A 17,500-nucleotide genomic window follows, 5' to 3' on the forward strand; every position below is an offset into this window, starting at 1 on the left:
GGGTGACGATGATGACTATGAGAACCTTGGAGAGGAGGAAAGCCATGGATGTCGAGCGGGTCTAACATGATACTGTGAAAGTTCAATCCATAATGGATCCAACACAGTCGCGAGAGTCCAGTCCAAAGCGGATCCAACACAGCAGCGAGAGTCCCGTTCACAGCGGAGCCAGCAGGAAACCATCCCAAGCGGAGGCGGATCAGCAGCGCAGAGATGTCCCCAAGCCGATACACAGGCGAGCAGTACATGGCCACCGGATCGGACCGGACCCCCTCCACAAGGGAGAGTGGGACATAGGAGAAAAAGAAAAGAAACGGCAGATCAACTGGTCTAAAAAGGGAGTCTATTTAAAGGCTAGAGTATACAAATGAGTTTTAAGGTGAGACTTAAATGCTTCTACTGAGGTAGCATCTCAAACTGTTATCGGGAGGGCATTCCAGAGTACTGGAGCCCGAAATGAAAACGCTCTATAGCCCGCAGACTTTTTTTGGGCTTTGGGAATCACTAATAAGCCGGAGTCCTCTGAACGCGTGTAAGTACGTATTTTTATTTAAACACTATAACTACAAAAAAGGCAAACAAAAGGCGCGCACAAGGGCGGAAGCACACAACGGACTAAGGAAACAAAACTGGCACAAAGGCAGAAAACATGAACCATTAAAAACTGAAAATTGTGAATTATATTTATTTAGCGCTTTTCTCTAGTGACTTAAAGCCATTTACATAGTGAAACCCAATGTCTAAGTTACATTTTTAAACCGGTGTGGGTGGCACTGGGAGCAGGTGGATAAAGTGTCTTGCCCAAAGACACGACGGCAGTGACTAGGATGGCGGAAGCGGGAATCGAACCTGCAACCCTCAAGTTGCTGACACGGCCGCTCTACCAACCGAGCTGTACCGCCCCACAAAAACAGGACATGAGGCAGAGTGGAAGTAGCCTGGGTAAAGGTATCGAGGGTGAGAGATGGTGGTAGAAGGCGATGTTGTCAGGACGAACAACAGAAACAGAACGGCTTAAATAGCATTGACGTGATCAGTGATAACGGGTGTGCGAGTGCAAAACGTGAGACATGTGCGTGACAAGTTTCTGACACGGCCGCTCTACCAACCGAGCTATACCGTCCCACAAAAACATGACATGAAGCAGAGTGGAAGTAGCCTGGCATGACGTGGGTAAAGGTATCGAGGGTGAGAGATGGCGGTAGAAGGCGATGTTGTCAGGACGAACAACAGAAACAGAACGGCTTAAATAGCATTGACATGATCAGTGATAACGGGTGTGCAAGTGCAAAACATGAGACATGTGCGTGACAAGTTGCTGACACGGCCGCTCTACCAACCGAGCTATACCGTCCCACAAAAACATGACATGAAGCAGAGTGGAAGTAGCCTGGCATGACGTGGGTAAAGGTATCGAGGGTGAGAGATGGCGGTAGAAGGCGATGTTGTCAGGACGAACAACAGAAACAGAACGGCTTAAATAGCATTGACATGATCAGTGATAACGGGTGTGCGAGTGCAAAACGTGAGACATGTGCGTGACAAGTTGCTGACACGGCCGCTCTACCAACCGAGCTATACCGTCCCACAAAAACATGACATGAAGCAGAGTGGAAGTAGCCTGGCATGACGTAGGTAAAGGTATCGAGGGTGAGAGATGGTGGTAGAAGGCGATGTTGTCAGGACGAACAACAGAAACAGAACGGCTTAAATAGCATTGACATGATCAGTGATAACGGGTGTGCGAGTGCAAAACGTGAGACATGTGCGTGACAAGTTGCTGACACGGCCGCTCTTCCAACCGAGCTATACCGTCCCTCAAAAACATGACATGAGGCAGAATGGAAGTAGCCTGGCATGACGTGGGTAAAGGTATCGAGGGTAAGAGATGGTGGTAGAAGGCGATGTTGCCAGGACGAACAACAGAAACAGAACGGCTTAAATAGCATTGACGTGATCAGTGATAACGGGTGTGCGAGTGCAAAACGTGAGACATGTGCGTGACAAGTTGCTGACACGGCCGCTCTACCAACCGAGCTGTACCGTCCCACAAAAACAGGACATGAAGCAGAGTGGAAGTAGCCTGGCATGACGTGGGTAAAGGTATCGAGGGTGAGAGATGGCGGTAGAAGGCGATGTTGTCAGGACGAACAACAGAAACAGAACGGCTTAAATAGCATTGACAAGATCAGTGATAACGGGTGTGCGAGTGCAAAACGTGAGACATGTGCGTGACAAGTTGCTGACACGGCCGCTCTACCAACCGAGCTGTACCGTCCCACAAAAACAGGACATGAAGCAGAGTGGAAGTAGCCTGGCATGACGTGGGTAAAGGTATTGAGGGTGAGAGATGGCGGTAGAAGGTGATGTTGTCAGGACGAACAACAGAAACAGAACGGCTTAAATAGCATTGACATGATCAGTGATAACAGGAACTGAGTTGTCCAAAAAACAAAACATGATCATACAGATATGACAGTAACACTTTGAATATAGGTAGGTAGGTCTTCATTGTCATTGCAACAAGTTCAACGACATTTTTGTTTACGGCACAAACCCGTTCAAGACGAGACAAACAAACAGTGTGCAGGGTCCCAGAACAGGAATGCCGGTGGGTCGCCACAAGGCGCCCCGTAAAAGATAGGGAGAAGGTATAACTCTGGGGAAGAGGATGAGTAAAAAAATCCAATTTGGAGTGGGAAAAAACCCCCAACAAACTCGCAACAAAGGGACGGGGACTTGGGGGTCCTGGAAGGCGACTGCTGCTTTGAAGCGCTGCCATCCGACCATCACCCTGAGGGGGAAAAGCAGTGGTGAAGGCATGGGGTGGGGGGGTGTGCGTGTATGCCCATTTGCCATGGGTGTAATGATGTAATGTTTTTTAGATTTGAGGCCGATCTGCAAAAGTTTCGGCTCCAGGTGTCGTTAAGGAGGGCGGGAGGTCAGAAGCGTCTATCATTGAGGTGTCCTCGGGGGTGTTTTTCAGAACAGCCTGGTCCTGTTTCCACGGTGTCAAGGCCGTTCGAGGGAGTAAAATCGTAGATTAGGATGTTTGTTTTCCGCGAGCAGACAAAAACAATGACTTGCCTGTTCTATTCGTCCATGCTCTCAAATTCAATTCAAATTGTCCTTTTCGGCAAGCTTCTCCATGATGTGATCCATCTTGCGATTCAGTTCAGAAACGGCCGCAGTCTGTGTCTGTGCAGTTCCAGAACGGCAACAGTCTTCTGCTGTGCGCTAAGAAGTCTCAGCTTGTTTGAAATGACCAACATATTTAATAACACTGTCAGCCAATCTGACATTTAATATTTTGTAACCCGCCGGGCTTGTTGTTGTCGGGGATTTAGTCGGACATGTAACACGACAGGTCAATATTTCATTTTGGCTGCTTTTTATAGGCTCCCTGTTTAAAAATTCCAAACATGTTAACATAAATGTTTTTGATTAGTCGTTAGTGAAGTGTGTTTCCGAGCGGATATGTTGCTAAAACAAGGTCAACTTAGTCTACAACATGGTGTTTATCTTCGTCAGACCAAAAAACGTAGGACCTATAGTTAGTACGCTGCAAAAACTATACAACTTCATCCGCACCAGTTTCTAGCATTATTTTCTTTATGGACTTTGCTTTGTGTACTGGTGCACGGTCATGTTGGAAGAGGAAGGGCTTCCACTCCAAACTGTTCCCACAAAGTTGGGAGCATAAATTGTTTTGGTATCCCGGAGCATTCAAAGTTCCTTTCACTGGAACTAAGGGGCCGAGCCCAACTACTGAAAAATAAAACCTCAATACCATAATTCCTCCCACTTCGTGTCTGAGTTGCTGTTGTTCCCAAACTCTTCCATTTTGTTATAATAAAGCCGACAGTTGACTTTGGAATAAGTCATTCAAAGTTCCTTTCACTGGAACTAAGGGGCTGAGCCCAACTCCTGAAAAATAAAACTCCAATATCATAATTCCTCCCACTTCGTGGCTGAGTTGCTGTTGTTCCCAAACTCTTCCATTTTGTTATAATAAAGCCGACAGTTGACTTTGGAATAAGTCATTCGAAGTTCCTTTCACTGGAACTAAGGGGCCGAGCCCAACTCCTGAAAAATAAAACCTCAATACCATAATTCCTCCCATTTCGTGTCTGAGTTGCTGTTGTTCCCAAACTCTTCCATTTTGTTATAATAAAACCGACAGTTGACTTTGGAATAAGTCATTCGAAGTTCCTTTCACTGGAACTAAGGGGCCGAGCCCAACTCCTGAAAAATAAAACCTCAATACCTTAATTCCTCCCACTTCGTGGCTGAGTTGCTGTTGTTCCCAAACTCTTCCATTTTGTTATAATAAAGCCGACAGTTGACTTTGGAATAAGTAATTCGAAGTTCCTTTCACTGGAACTAAGGGGCCTGAGCCCAACTCCTGAAAAATAAAACCTCAATACCATAATTCCTCCCACTTCGTGTCTGAGTTGCTGTTGTTCCCAAACTCTTCCATTTTGTTATAATAAAACCGACAGTTAACTTTGGAATAAGTCATTCGAAGTTCCTTTCACTGGAACTAAGGGGCCGAGCCCAACTCCTGAAAAATAAAACCTCAATACCATAATTCCTCCCACTCCGTGTCTGAGTTGCTGTTGTTCCCAAACTCTTCCATTTTGTTATAATAAAGCCGACAGTTGACTTTGGAATAAGTCATTCAAAGTTCCTTTCACTGGAACTAAGGGGCCGAGCCCAACTCCTGAAAAATAAAACCTCAATACCATAATTCCTCCCACTCCGTGTCTGAGTTGCTGTTGTTCCCAAACTCTTCCATTTTGTTATAATAAAGCCGACAGTTGACTTTGGAATAAGTCATTCAAAGTTCCTTTCACTGGAACTAAGGGGCCGAGCCCAACTCCTGAAAAATAAAACCTCAATACCATAATTCCTCCCACTTCGTGTCTGAGTTGCTGTTGTTCCCAAACTCTTCCGTTTTGTTATAATAAAGCCGACAGTTGACTTTGGAATAAGTCATTCGAAGTTCCTTTCACTGGAACTAAGGGGCCGAGCCCAACTCCTGAAAAATAAAACCTCAATACCATAATTCCTCCCACTTCGTGTCTGAGTTGCTGTTGTTCCCAAACTCTTCCATTTTGGTATAATAAAGCCGACAGTTGACTTTGGAATAAGTCATTCAAAGTTCCTTTCACTGGAACTAAGGGGCCGAGCCCAACTCCTGAAAAATAAAACCTCAATACCATAATTCCTCCCACTTCGTGTCTGGGTTGTTGTTCCCAAACTCTTCCATTTTGGTATAATAAAGCCGACAGTTGACTTTGGAATAAGTCATTCAAAGTTCCTTTCACTGGAACTAAGGGGCCGAGCCCAACTCCTGAAAAATAAAACCTCAATACCATAATTCCTCCCACTTCGTGTCTGAGTTGCTGTTGTTCCCAAACTCTTCCATTTTGGTATAATAAAGCCGACAGTTGACTTTGGAATAAGTCATTCAAAGTTCCTTTCACTGGAACTAAGGGGCCGAGCCCAACCACTGGAAAAAAAAAACACACCATAATTCCTTCTCCACCAAATTTCACACTCAGCACAATGCAGTCCGAAATGTACCGTTACTCCTGGCAACCTCTAAACCCAGACTGGTCCATCAGATTGCCAGTTGGAAGAACGTGATCCATCAGTCCAGAGAAGGCGTCTCCACTGCTCTAGAGTCCAGTGGCGACGTGCTTTACACCACCGCATCCCACGCTTCGCATTGGACTCGGTGATGTACGGCTTAGACCCTGGCGCAAGGCCATTGAAGCTCTCTGCGTACTGTACATGGGCTAATTGGAAGGTCACATGAGATCTGGAGCTCTCTAGCAACTGAAGTCGGAAGTCTTTGCACTATGCTGACCCCTCTCTGTCAGTTTGCATGGCCTACCACTTGGTTGCTGTTGTTCCCAAACTCTTCCATTTTCTTAGAAAAAAAAGTTGATTCATCACAAGTTGTGTATAGTTTTCCTACCACTGTTGTTGTTCTTGTTCCAAATAACTGACCCTGCGCATTTTTCCAGAGGACCTGTTGCCCTTCGGCTTCCCGAGCATCGACATGGGCCCCCAGTTGAAGGTGGTGGAGCGCACCAGGACGGCCACCATGCTGTGCGCCGCCAGCGGAACCCCCGACCCGGAGATCTCCTGGTTTAAGGACTTCCTGCCCGTGGAACCGGGCTCCAGCCAAGGTCGCATCAAGCAGCTGAGATCAGGTGAGACCGGGAGGGGTCCTCGTCAGCCGACTGGGAGCAAACGCTGCGTCTCCAGCTCGGCTTTGCTGTCCTATCAAAATCCCCGTTGCTCTAAGAGTGGTGATTATCATGCTTTACTTGTGATTATGATGGAGAGATTACATGCTCCTCTCTGATGCTGCGGGGATTTACCACCCTGCCAATTACAGGAATTTGCTTAATTCTGGAGCTGAGAAGAAAATACAGTTTTTTAATCAACATGTAGGACCTCCCCATGCTTCAAACAGATGATATACACATGATAGTTTCAAATTATTCACATGTGAATAACGCTGTATAATAGACTGTATTTATATTATTCACATGTGAATAATGCTTTATAATACTGGATTTATATTATTTACATGTGAATAGTGCTGTATTTATAGTATTAACATGTGAATAATGCTGTATAATAGACTATATTGATATTATTCACATGTGAATAATGCTGTATAAAAGACTATATTTGTATTATTCACATGTGAATAATGCTGTATAATATACTGTATTTATATTCACATGTGAATAATGCTGTATAATAGACTGTATTTATATTATTCACATGTGAATAATTCCGTATAATAGACTGTATTTATGTTATTCACATGTGAATAATGCTTTATAATACTGGATGTATATTATTTACGTGTGAATAGTGCTGTATTTATAGTATTCACATGTGAATAAAGCTGTATTTAAGACTATTTATATTCACATGTGAATAATGCTGTATAATAGACTATATATATATCATTCACATATGAATAATGCTGTATAATAGACTGTATTTATATTATTCACATGTGAATAATGCCGTATAATAGACTGTATTTATGTTATTCACATGTGAATAATGCCGTATAATAGACTGTATTTATGTTATTCACATGTGAATAATGCCGTATAATAGACTGTATTTATATTATTCACATGTGAATAATGCTGTATAATGGACTGTATTCATATTTATAAACACACTGCGTGATTATATGTGGTCTACTAATTAAAATGTTTTAGTAGGACTTTGCTAAGCTATGAAGCAACACCGCTTGTACTGTGCTTCAACATAGGAGTATTATCATGGTGTGTGTATAAGGTAAGACGTATTATCTGGCTTTTTGTTTCACGATTTAATGCAACTTTTCTTACTTACTGGTACCTGCTAAGTTGTGTTTGGGATCTGCATAATTCCTGAAAATGTGCGCGCATCCGCCATTGTAATCTTTGTAATTGTAATCTTCTTTTTTTCTATCTTTTGGTTATGTGGACTGGACTCACGCACTATTATGTTAGATCCACTATGGACTGAACTCTCACTATTATGTTAGATCCACTATGGACTGGACTCTCACACTATTTTGTTAGATCCACTATGGACTGGACTCTCACACTATTATGTTAGATCCAGTATGGACTGAACTCTCACTATTATGTTAGATCCACTATGAGCTGGACTCTCACACTATTATGTTAGGTCCACTATGGACTGAAGTCTCTCACTATTATGTTAGATCCACTATGGACTGAATTCTCACTATTATGTTAGATCCACTATAGACTGGAGTCTCTCACTATTATGTTAGATCCACTATGGACTGGCCTCTCACTATTATGTTAGATCCACTATGGACTGGCCTCTCACTATTATGTTAGATCCACTATGGACTGGACCCTCACACTATTATGTTAGATCCACTATGGACTGGACTCTCACTATTATGTTAGATCCACTATGGACTGGAGTCTCTCACTATTATGTTAGATCCAGTATGGACTGAACTCTCACTATTATGTTAGATCCACTATGGACTGTACTCTTACACTATTATGTTGGATCCACTATGGACTGGACTCTCACACTATTATGTTAGATCCACTATGTACTGAACTCTCACTGTTATGTTGGATCCACTATGGACTGGACTCTCACACTACTATGTTAGATCCACTATGGACTGGACTCTCACTATTATGTTAGATCCAGTATGGACTGAACTCTCACTATTATGTTGGATCCACTATGAGCTGGACTCTCACACTATTATGTTAGGTCCACTATGGACTGGAGTCTCTCACTATTATGTTAGATCCACTATGGACTGAATTCTCACTATTATGTTAGATCCACTATAGACTGGAGTCTCTTACTATTATGTTAGATCCACTATGGACTGAACTCTCACTATTATGTTAGATCCACTATGGACTGGACTCTCACTATTATGTTAGATCCAGTGTGGACTGAACTCTCACTATTATGTTAGATCCGCTATGGACTGGACTCTCACTATTATGTTAGATCCAGTATGGACTGAACTCTCACTATTATGTTAGATCCACTATGGACTGGAGTCTATCACTATTATGTTAGATCCAGTATGGACTGAACTCTCACTATTATGTTAGATCCACTATGGACTGGACTCTCACACTATTATGTTGGATCCACTATGGACTGGACTCTCACCCTATTATGTTAGATCCACTATGGACTGAACTCTCACTATTATGCTAGATCCACTATGGACTGGACTCTCACACTATTATGTTAGATCCGCTATGGACTGGCCTCTCACTATTATGTTAGATCCACTATGGACTGGACCCTCACACTATTATGTTAGATCCACTATGGACTGGACTCTCTCACTATTATGTTAGATCCACTATGGACTGGACTGGCTCTGTAACAGCTTCTTCCCTCAGGCCATAAGACCTTTGAATGCATCACCATAATCCCCTCAATTCCCCCCCAAAAAAGGGATTAACTGTCTGGAATATTAAGACAGTACATCTATAAATGTGGAATATGTTTATCTGTATCTTATTGCTCTTTTATCCCGCACTACAACCAACTAATTCTACGGAATTCCGTTCTTATCTGCACTGCAAAGTTCATCTTTGAATGACAATACAAGGAAGTCTAAGTCTAACATTCCAATATCATTTCATATGAAGCACTCTGTCATTCCTAAATAGACATTTTTTAACATTTTACACGCACAACACCTGTTCTGCCGTCAGGGACTTGCACGTCTCCTGAAGTCTTCCACACTCTTGGGGAAAAAAACCCCGGCCGGCATCACGCGGACGTCTATATTTAACTGACGTTCTTGTTAGCGTCTTCACTCGCCGCGGTAATAACGACGTGTAGCAGTTTGTACCGAAGACACCTTGGTGTGTTTGTGCCCGGGACCACCAGGTCTCTCCTGGAATAAGCCAACGCCCATTCCTACAGCTATTTTCCCTTCAGCTGGTCCTCGGGGAGAACCGAAGTGATGGTGAGGCCAAACTATTTTGCTGTAGCTCATGCCCACGTCCTGCCCGCTCCGACACATCCCTCGCCGAGCACTTCCGCCCCTTGTCAACCTTTCGTCTGCCATTCCCATCTGTACACTTCCGGCTCCGAAGGAACCTCACAAAGACTGCGCCGGCTGACCTACCTGACCCCAACATCGTGTTTTTAGAGGGCACGCCGTAATACGAAGAGATGTTATTGCTGTCATCAGTCTTAGTCCAATCCTTGGGGACGGTTCCTCCAGTTCAAAGCAAGTAACCGTATTCAGTCCCAATTCGGATGTAAGAACTAGGTGTGTTTAAAGGATTGTTTTCGATGTAATATCAATCAATCATCCATCCATCGTCTTCTGCTTATCCCAGCAGCCGGAGCAGAGAAGCCCAGACTTCCCCTCTCCCCAACTACTTGGTCCAGCTCTTCCCAGGGGATCCCGGGGCAATCCCAGGCCAGCCAGGAGACATAGTCTTCCCAACTTGTCCTGGGTCTTGCCCGTAGCCTCCTACCGGTCGGACAATCCCGTAACGCCTCCCTCATCTAGCTCCTCTCCATGTGGAGGAGCAGCAGCTTTACTTTGAGTTCCTCCCGGATGGCAGAGCTTCTCACCCTATCTCTAAGGGAGAGACCAGCACCTGGCGGAGGAAACTCGTGATCTTGTCCTTTCGGTCATAACCCAAAGCTCATGACCATAGGTGAGGATGGGAACATGGATTGAACGGTAAAATTGAGAGCTTTGCCTTCTGGCTCAGCTCCTTTTTCACCACAACAGATCGATACAGCGTCCGCATTACTGAAGACGCCGCACCGATCCGCCTGTCGATGTCAACATCCACTCTTCCCTCACTCGTAAACAAGACTCCATGTTACTTGAACTCCGCAACTTGGGGGAAAGGTCTCCTCCCCAACCCGGAAATGGCACCACCTCATCTAACTCCTCTCCATGTGGAGGAGCAGCAGCTTTACTTTGAGTTGCTCCCGGATGACAGAGCTTCTCACCCTATGTCTAAGGGAGAGACCCACCACCCGGCGGAAGAAACTAATTTCGGCCGCTTGTACCCGTGATCTTGTCCTTTCACTCATAACCCAAAGCTCATGACCATAGGTGAGGATGGGAACTTGGATTGAACGTTAAATTGAGAGCTTTGCCTTCCGGCTCAGCTCCTTCTTCACCACAACGGATTGATACAGCGTCCGCATTACTGAAGACGCCGCACCGATCCGCCTGTCGATCTCAACATCCACTCTTCCCTCACTCGTGAACAAGACTCCCAGGTACTTGAACTCCTCAACTTGGGGGCAAGGTCTCCTCCCCAACCCGGAAATGGCACCACCTCATCTAGCTCCTCTCCATGTGGAGGAGCAGCAGCTTTACTTTGAGTTGCTCCCGAATGACAGAGCTTCTCACCCTATCTCTAAGGGAGAGACCCACCACCCGGCGGGAGAAATTAATTTCGGCCGCTTGTACCCGTGATCTTGTCCTTTCACTCATAACCAAAGCTCATGACCATAGGTGAGGATGGGAACGTGGATTGAACGGTAAATTGAGAGCTTTGCCTTCCGGCTCAGCTCCTTCTTCACCACAACGGATCGATACAACGTCCGCATTACTGAAGACGCCGCACCGATCCACCTGTCGATGTCAACATCCACTCTTCCCTCAGTCGTGAACAAGACTCCCAGGTACTTGAACTCCTCAACTTGGGGGCAAGGTCTCCTCCCCAACTCGGAAATGGCACCACCTCATCTAGCTCTTCATCCACGGAGTCTGCGGATAAACCGCGGGTCGGGTGGTTGACATGACGAAAATATAGATTTTAATTAGATTTGGGCGGGGGGCGGTTGAAGCATCCGGAAATATTTGATACACATGGTTCTGGGATCGGTATCCTTTGCCATTCAAAGTTTCATTTAAGACCCGTGTTATAAAGCGAAGAAGTCAATAGGAGACGCTATTACTCTCTTGAATGACTGCCGGTAGTCACCCAGATAATAAGTATTAGTGCGTGCTATGAAGCCGCTAGCTTTGTCGCCTTCTACAACATCTACGATCTGCTTGTCAGTCCAGCAACATGTGTGTGGCTTCCGTGGCGACACGCACACGACTGCAAGGCATACTGGGTGACACAGAGTACACTAATGGTTGTAATATAAACAATTGTAACACTCTTAGTAATATGCGCCACGCCGTGAAGCCACACCAATTAAGAATGACAGTAACACAACATAAACACAACACAACAAATACCCGGAATCCTTTGTATTCATGACACATCCTGACTATTTTATACACCCCGCTAGCAGAGTGGGATATGCACTGTTTTTGATTCCTTAGTACCGTGATACTAGTACCGGTGTACCGTACAAGCCTAGCACCTCCTCCCCCATGCAGCTTCTCTTAGACCCTCTGAGCCGTCCCCCCCCGACATGACACTCACTCACCAGAGCAGCACGTCAGGCCAACAACACAGCATCAAGATAAATTGCGGTGGAAGACACTTGAATGGGATTCCAAGTCGACAAAAGCGCACACAAAATGCAGCGAATAATGAACCGAAAGCTTCTCGCCAGGACATCAATTACACCTGAGCGAGCCCCAGAATAGCGGCGCGATGTGAGCGGAGGACGCTCCTCTAAGAGCGCTTAATAGGGGGCACCTTCCAGGGTTATAAACTATAACATCATAGCACATTACGCAAATTACACCATTGTCTGGACCGTTGTCAGCATGTCTGTGATGTGGGTGTGATTTTTATATATGAAAAAGGCAAACTGATCAAAATATTTGTTAATACTTTTTATTAACAGATTACTTTTAAATGTATGTATACATTTTTGTAGTTAAAAAAAAAAAAAAGAAAATCATATCGTCACAGCAAATTATGCAAATTTCGCCATTGTCAGCATGTCTGTGATGTGGACGTGATTTGTACATATATCGCAGATATACCTGCGGACAGCCATCGACAAAAGGTGCAAATATTAAGAGGACATTCTATATTAACACCAGAAGATGCTACTTTTGTTGCTCATTATTTTTAATTCTAAAAAAGTCAATAAATATCTTGAAACACTTGAAAAAGTATAATGTACAAGAAGCACCAACAATTGAAAATGTGGCAAAATGATTGAAAATTGTATTAATACTAATTAATAATAACAAATAGTTTAAAATGTATGTATACTTTTTTTGGTTAGCTTTTTTTTTTTTTTTAAAAGGAAAATTCTATCATAGCAAATTATGCAAAATACTCCATTGTCTGGAGTGTTGTCAGCATGTCTGTGATGTGGGCGTGATTTTTATTTATATATATATATATATATATGTATATATATATATATATATATATATATATATATATATATATATATATATATATATATATATATATATATATATCACAGATACATCCGTGGACAGACATCTACAATATGCAAATATTAAGAGGACAGTGGCGGCTTTTAAGACAAAAGTCACGCTGGCTTCAGTCTCACTAGTCAGCGACATGGAGGGACAGAAGTAGCCTCTAAACATGAGTACATCCTATATTAACACCAGAGGAAGATGCTACTTTTGTTGCTCATTATTTTTAATTCTAAAAAAGTCAATAAATATCTTGAAACACTTGAAAAAGTATAATGTACAAGAAGCACCAACAATTGAAAATGTGGCAAAATTATTAAAAATTTTGCTAATACTAATTAATAATAACAATTAGTTTAAAATGTATGTATACTTTTTTTGGTTAGCTTTTTTTTTTTTTTTAAAGGAAAATTCTGTCATAGCAAATTATGCAAAATACTCCATTGTCTGGAGTGTTGTCAGCATGTCTGTGATGTGGGCGTGATTTATATATATATATATATATATATATATATATATATATATATATACCCGTGGACAGACATCTATAAAATATGCAAATATTAAGAGGACAGTGGCGGCTTTTAAGACAAAAGTCATGACCGCTTCAGCGACATGGAGGGACAGAAGTAGTCTCTAAACACGAGTACATTCTATAGTAACACCAGAAGATGCTACATTGGTTGCTAGCTGTTTTTAATTAAAAAAAAAAAATCATTAAATATCTTCAAGCACTTAAAAATATCTCAACTAAGTATTCTGTTCAAAAAGCAGCAACAATTGTGGCAAAACAATAAAACTAATATATGTTAATACTAATTCATAATAACAATTAGTTTTAAATGTATGTATACATTTTTTGTAACTTTTTTTTTAAAGGAAAATTCTATCATCATTGCAAATTATACAAATTACACCATTGTCTGGAGCATTGTCAGCATGTCTGTGATATGGGTGTGATTTGTATATATCGGAGATATACCTGCGAATAGAAATCTATAAATGGTGTAAATATTTAAAAAAAAAGTTTTTCAAACAAACAAGTCTCAGTATCTGCATGGTAGATATCAAAACGTGAGTGCTCCACTCCGTATATTCCCATTCCTAAAAGATAGCATCCCACCCCAGCGTCCTCCCTGTTGACCTGGTGGCGCTATCAGGTTCGCCGTAACCGTTATCGCTTCAGCCTGATAGACAACGATACGCCTTCCGCCATTTTCCCGCAGCTCACTTTACAGAGATCGTATCTCACTCCGGCTCTTTCAGCGGCTCTTCCATCTCATCCTCTCACTTTCTCCTTTTGCGGTTCATCCTGACTGACATCGCCTTTGCCTGTTTACCTTTTATTAATAGACTTAGCATTGTCAAGTTACTAGGATTGTACTGTACTAGTATAGTATCGCGGTACTATATATAGTATCGTAGTCTGTACTATACTCTGAAAAGTACCGGTTCCCCATATTTTTATTTATTTTTATTTTTTTAACGGGCATGAAGGCGCGTCATCACGTGGCGACATTGTCGGTTTTACAAGCAGAGGAGCATGTTCGGCAGCGCACACACACAGAGTACTTACAAGCAGACACAGTGTGTGGACAGAAAAGGGAGATCTAACGCATTTTGTTGTAAAAAGTAAAGATAAAGGTGAAGTTATAATACTAATCCTTGCCTACTTGGCGACAAATAAAATACGTTTCTTACAAGTAGCATTATCACTGGAGGACAAGGAATAGCTAAACATGCTTCACTACACTGAAGGAGGATACATTAGCTCACCGGCCTAACAATGTAAACAAATGACATGGGTGGATCTACATCTGACATCCACTGTAATGATACCAAGTACAAGAGCATATCTAGTTGATACAACTATGAGTACATCGATATTTTTCGTTTTTTTCTATCATTTATATTATGTTTATAAAGTCAGGAAATACGTCCCTGGATACATGAGGACTTTGAATATGACCAGTGTATGATCCTGTAACTACTTGGTATCGGATCGATACCTAAATGTGTGGTATCATACAAAACTAAAGTCAAGAATCAAAGAAGAGAAGAATAAGTGATTTTTACATTTTAACAAAAGTGTAAATAGAACATGTTAAAACAGAAAACAGGGCGACACCTACCCTTTACATCAGTATTTTTTCGTGAGTATTGGTTTATGAAGTAATATATTTTATTGAATGATCCTCTAAGTACTTGGTATCGGATCAATACCAAAATGTGTGGTATCATCCAAAACTAATGTGTGGTATCAAAGAAGAGAAGAATAAGTGATTATTACATTTTAACAGAAGTGTAAATAGAACATGTTAAAACCGAAAACAGGGCGACACCTACCCTTTACATCAGTATTTTTTCGTGAGTGTTGGTTTATGAGGTAATATATTTTATTGAATGATCCTGTAAGTACTTGGTATCGGATCAATACCAAAATGTGTGGTATCACCCAAAACTAATGTAAAGTATCAAAGAAGAGAAGAATAAGTGATTATTACATTTGAACAGACGTGTAAATAGAACATGTTAAAACCGAAAACAGGGCGACACCTACCCTTTACATCAGTATTTTTTCGTGAGTATTGGTTTATGAGGTAATATATTTCATTGAATGATCCTGTAAGTACTTGGTATCGGATCAATACCAAAATGCGTGGTATCACCCAAAACTAATGTAAAGTATCAAAGAAGAGAAGAATAAGTAATTATTAAATTTCAAAAGAAGTGTAGATAGAACAGCCCTGCGATGATGTGGCGACTTGTCCAGGGTGTACCCCGGCCTCCGCCCGATTGTAGCTGAGATAGGCACCAGCGACCCCAAAGGGAATAAACGGGAGAAAATGCATGGATAGTTGTAGATAGAACATGTTGAAACAGAAAACAGCGCGACACCTACCCTTTATAACCAGTATTTCTTCGTCAGTATTGGTTTATATGAAGTACTATATTTTATTAAATGATCCTGTAAATACTTGGTGTCGGATCCATACCTAAATGTGTGGTATCATCGAAAACTAAAGTAAATTATCAGAAAAGAGAAGAATAAGTGATTATTACATTTGAACAGAAGTGTAGATAGAACATGTTAAAACAGAAAACAGGGCGACACCTACCCTTTACATCGGTATTTTTTTAACTATCATTATTGCTTTATTAGGTATTATATTTTATTGTATGATTATGCAACTACTTGGTATCAGATCGATACCTAAATGTGTGGTATCATCCAAAACTAATGCGTGGTATGAAAGACGAGAAGAATAAGTGATTATTACATTTGAACAGAAGTGTAGATAGAACATGTTGAAACAGAAAATAAGCAGACATTAACAGTAAATGAACAAGTAGATTTTTACAGTTTGTCCCTCGTAATGTGTATAAAATAAAAGGTGTATAAATGACACAATATGTTAGTGCAGACTAATTAGGAGTCTTTGTTTGTTTACTTACTACTAAAAGACAAGTTGTCTAGTATGTTCAACATTTTATTGAAGGACTAAATGACAATAATAAACATATGTTTCATCTACAGTAACTTTTGTTTTTCTAATAAAGCCAATAATGACAGGACTCTGTGCAGGCCATTCAAGTTCATCTACACCAGAACGTAGACCAGGTCTTCCTGGTGACCTGACCAATGATTTTTTTAGAAGATTGGTGGAAAAATCATTCAACTCTTCTGGGAAGGCTGTCCACAAGGTTGCAGAGTGCGTGCCTATAGGAATTTTCCACCAAGACCTGGCTCTCAGTCTCCGTTCAAATTCATCCCTAAAGGTGTTCTATCGGGTGTAGGTTAGGACTCTGTGCAGGCCAGTCAAGTTAATCTACACCAGAACGTAGACCAGGTCTTCCTGGTGACCTGACCAATGATTTTTTTAGAAGAATGGTGGAAAATTCATTCAACTCTTCTGGGAAGGCTGTCCACAAGGTTGCAGAGTGTGTGTCTATAGGAATTTTCCACCGTTCTTTCAAAAGCGCATCGGTGAGGTCACACACTGAAGGCCTGGCTCTCGGTCTCTGTTCGAATGCATCCCTATTGGTGTTATATTGGGTTCAGGTCAGGACTCTGTGCAGGCCAGTCAAGTTCATCCACACCAGAACGTAGACTGAAAACAAGGTCTTCCTTGACCAACATCAGTGTGTAACCTCACCAATGCACTTTTGGAATAATGGTGGAAATTTCCCAAGACCTGGTTCTCAGTGAACGTTCTGGTGTGGATGAACTTGACTGACCTGCGCAGAGTCCTGACCTGAACCCGATAGAACACCTTTGGGATGAATTAGAATGGCGTGTCACCTCACCAATGAGCTTTTGGAAGAATGGTGGAAATTCCCTTAGACCTGGTTCTCAGTCTGCGTTCCGGTGTGGATGAACTTGACTGGCCTCCACAGAGTCCTGACCTGAACCTGATAGAAATCATTGGGGATGAATTAGAACGAAGACTGAGATCCAGGCTAACATCAGTGTGTGACCTCACCAATTCGCTTTTGGCAGAACGGGGGAAAGTTCCTAAGACCTGGTTCTCAGCCTACGTTCTGGTGTGGATGAACTTGACTGGCCTGCACAGAGTCCTGACCTGAACCTGATAGAAA

General features: G+C 42.2%; 1 protein-coding gene across 12 annotated transcripts in view; it reads left to right on the plus strand.

The window, feature by feature from the left end:
• LOC133568033 (receptor-type tyrosine-protein phosphatase S-like) overlaps positions 1-17,500 on the plus strand; it is a 293,725-nt gene that overhangs the window by 138,997 nt on the left and 137,228 nt on the right. For all 12 annotated transcript variants that reach the window (XM_061919726.1, XM_061919727.1, XM_061919729.1 and 9 more), the window contains one exon: positions 6,036-6,224. In XM_061919726.1, coding sequence (XP_061775710.1) covers positions 6,036-6,224 — 189 coding nt within the window. The remainder of the gene's footprint in view (positions 1-6,035; positions 6,225-17,500) is intronic.

The sequence above is a fragment of the Nerophis ophidion genome, linkage group LG14 (genome assembly GCF_033978795.1).
Source record: "Nerophis ophidion isolate RoL-2023_Sa linkage group LG14, RoL_Noph_v1.0, whole genome shotgun sequence".
Lineage (NCBI taxonomy): Eukaryota > Metazoa > Chordata > Actinopteri > Syngnathiformes > Syngnathidae > Nerophis > Nerophis ophidion.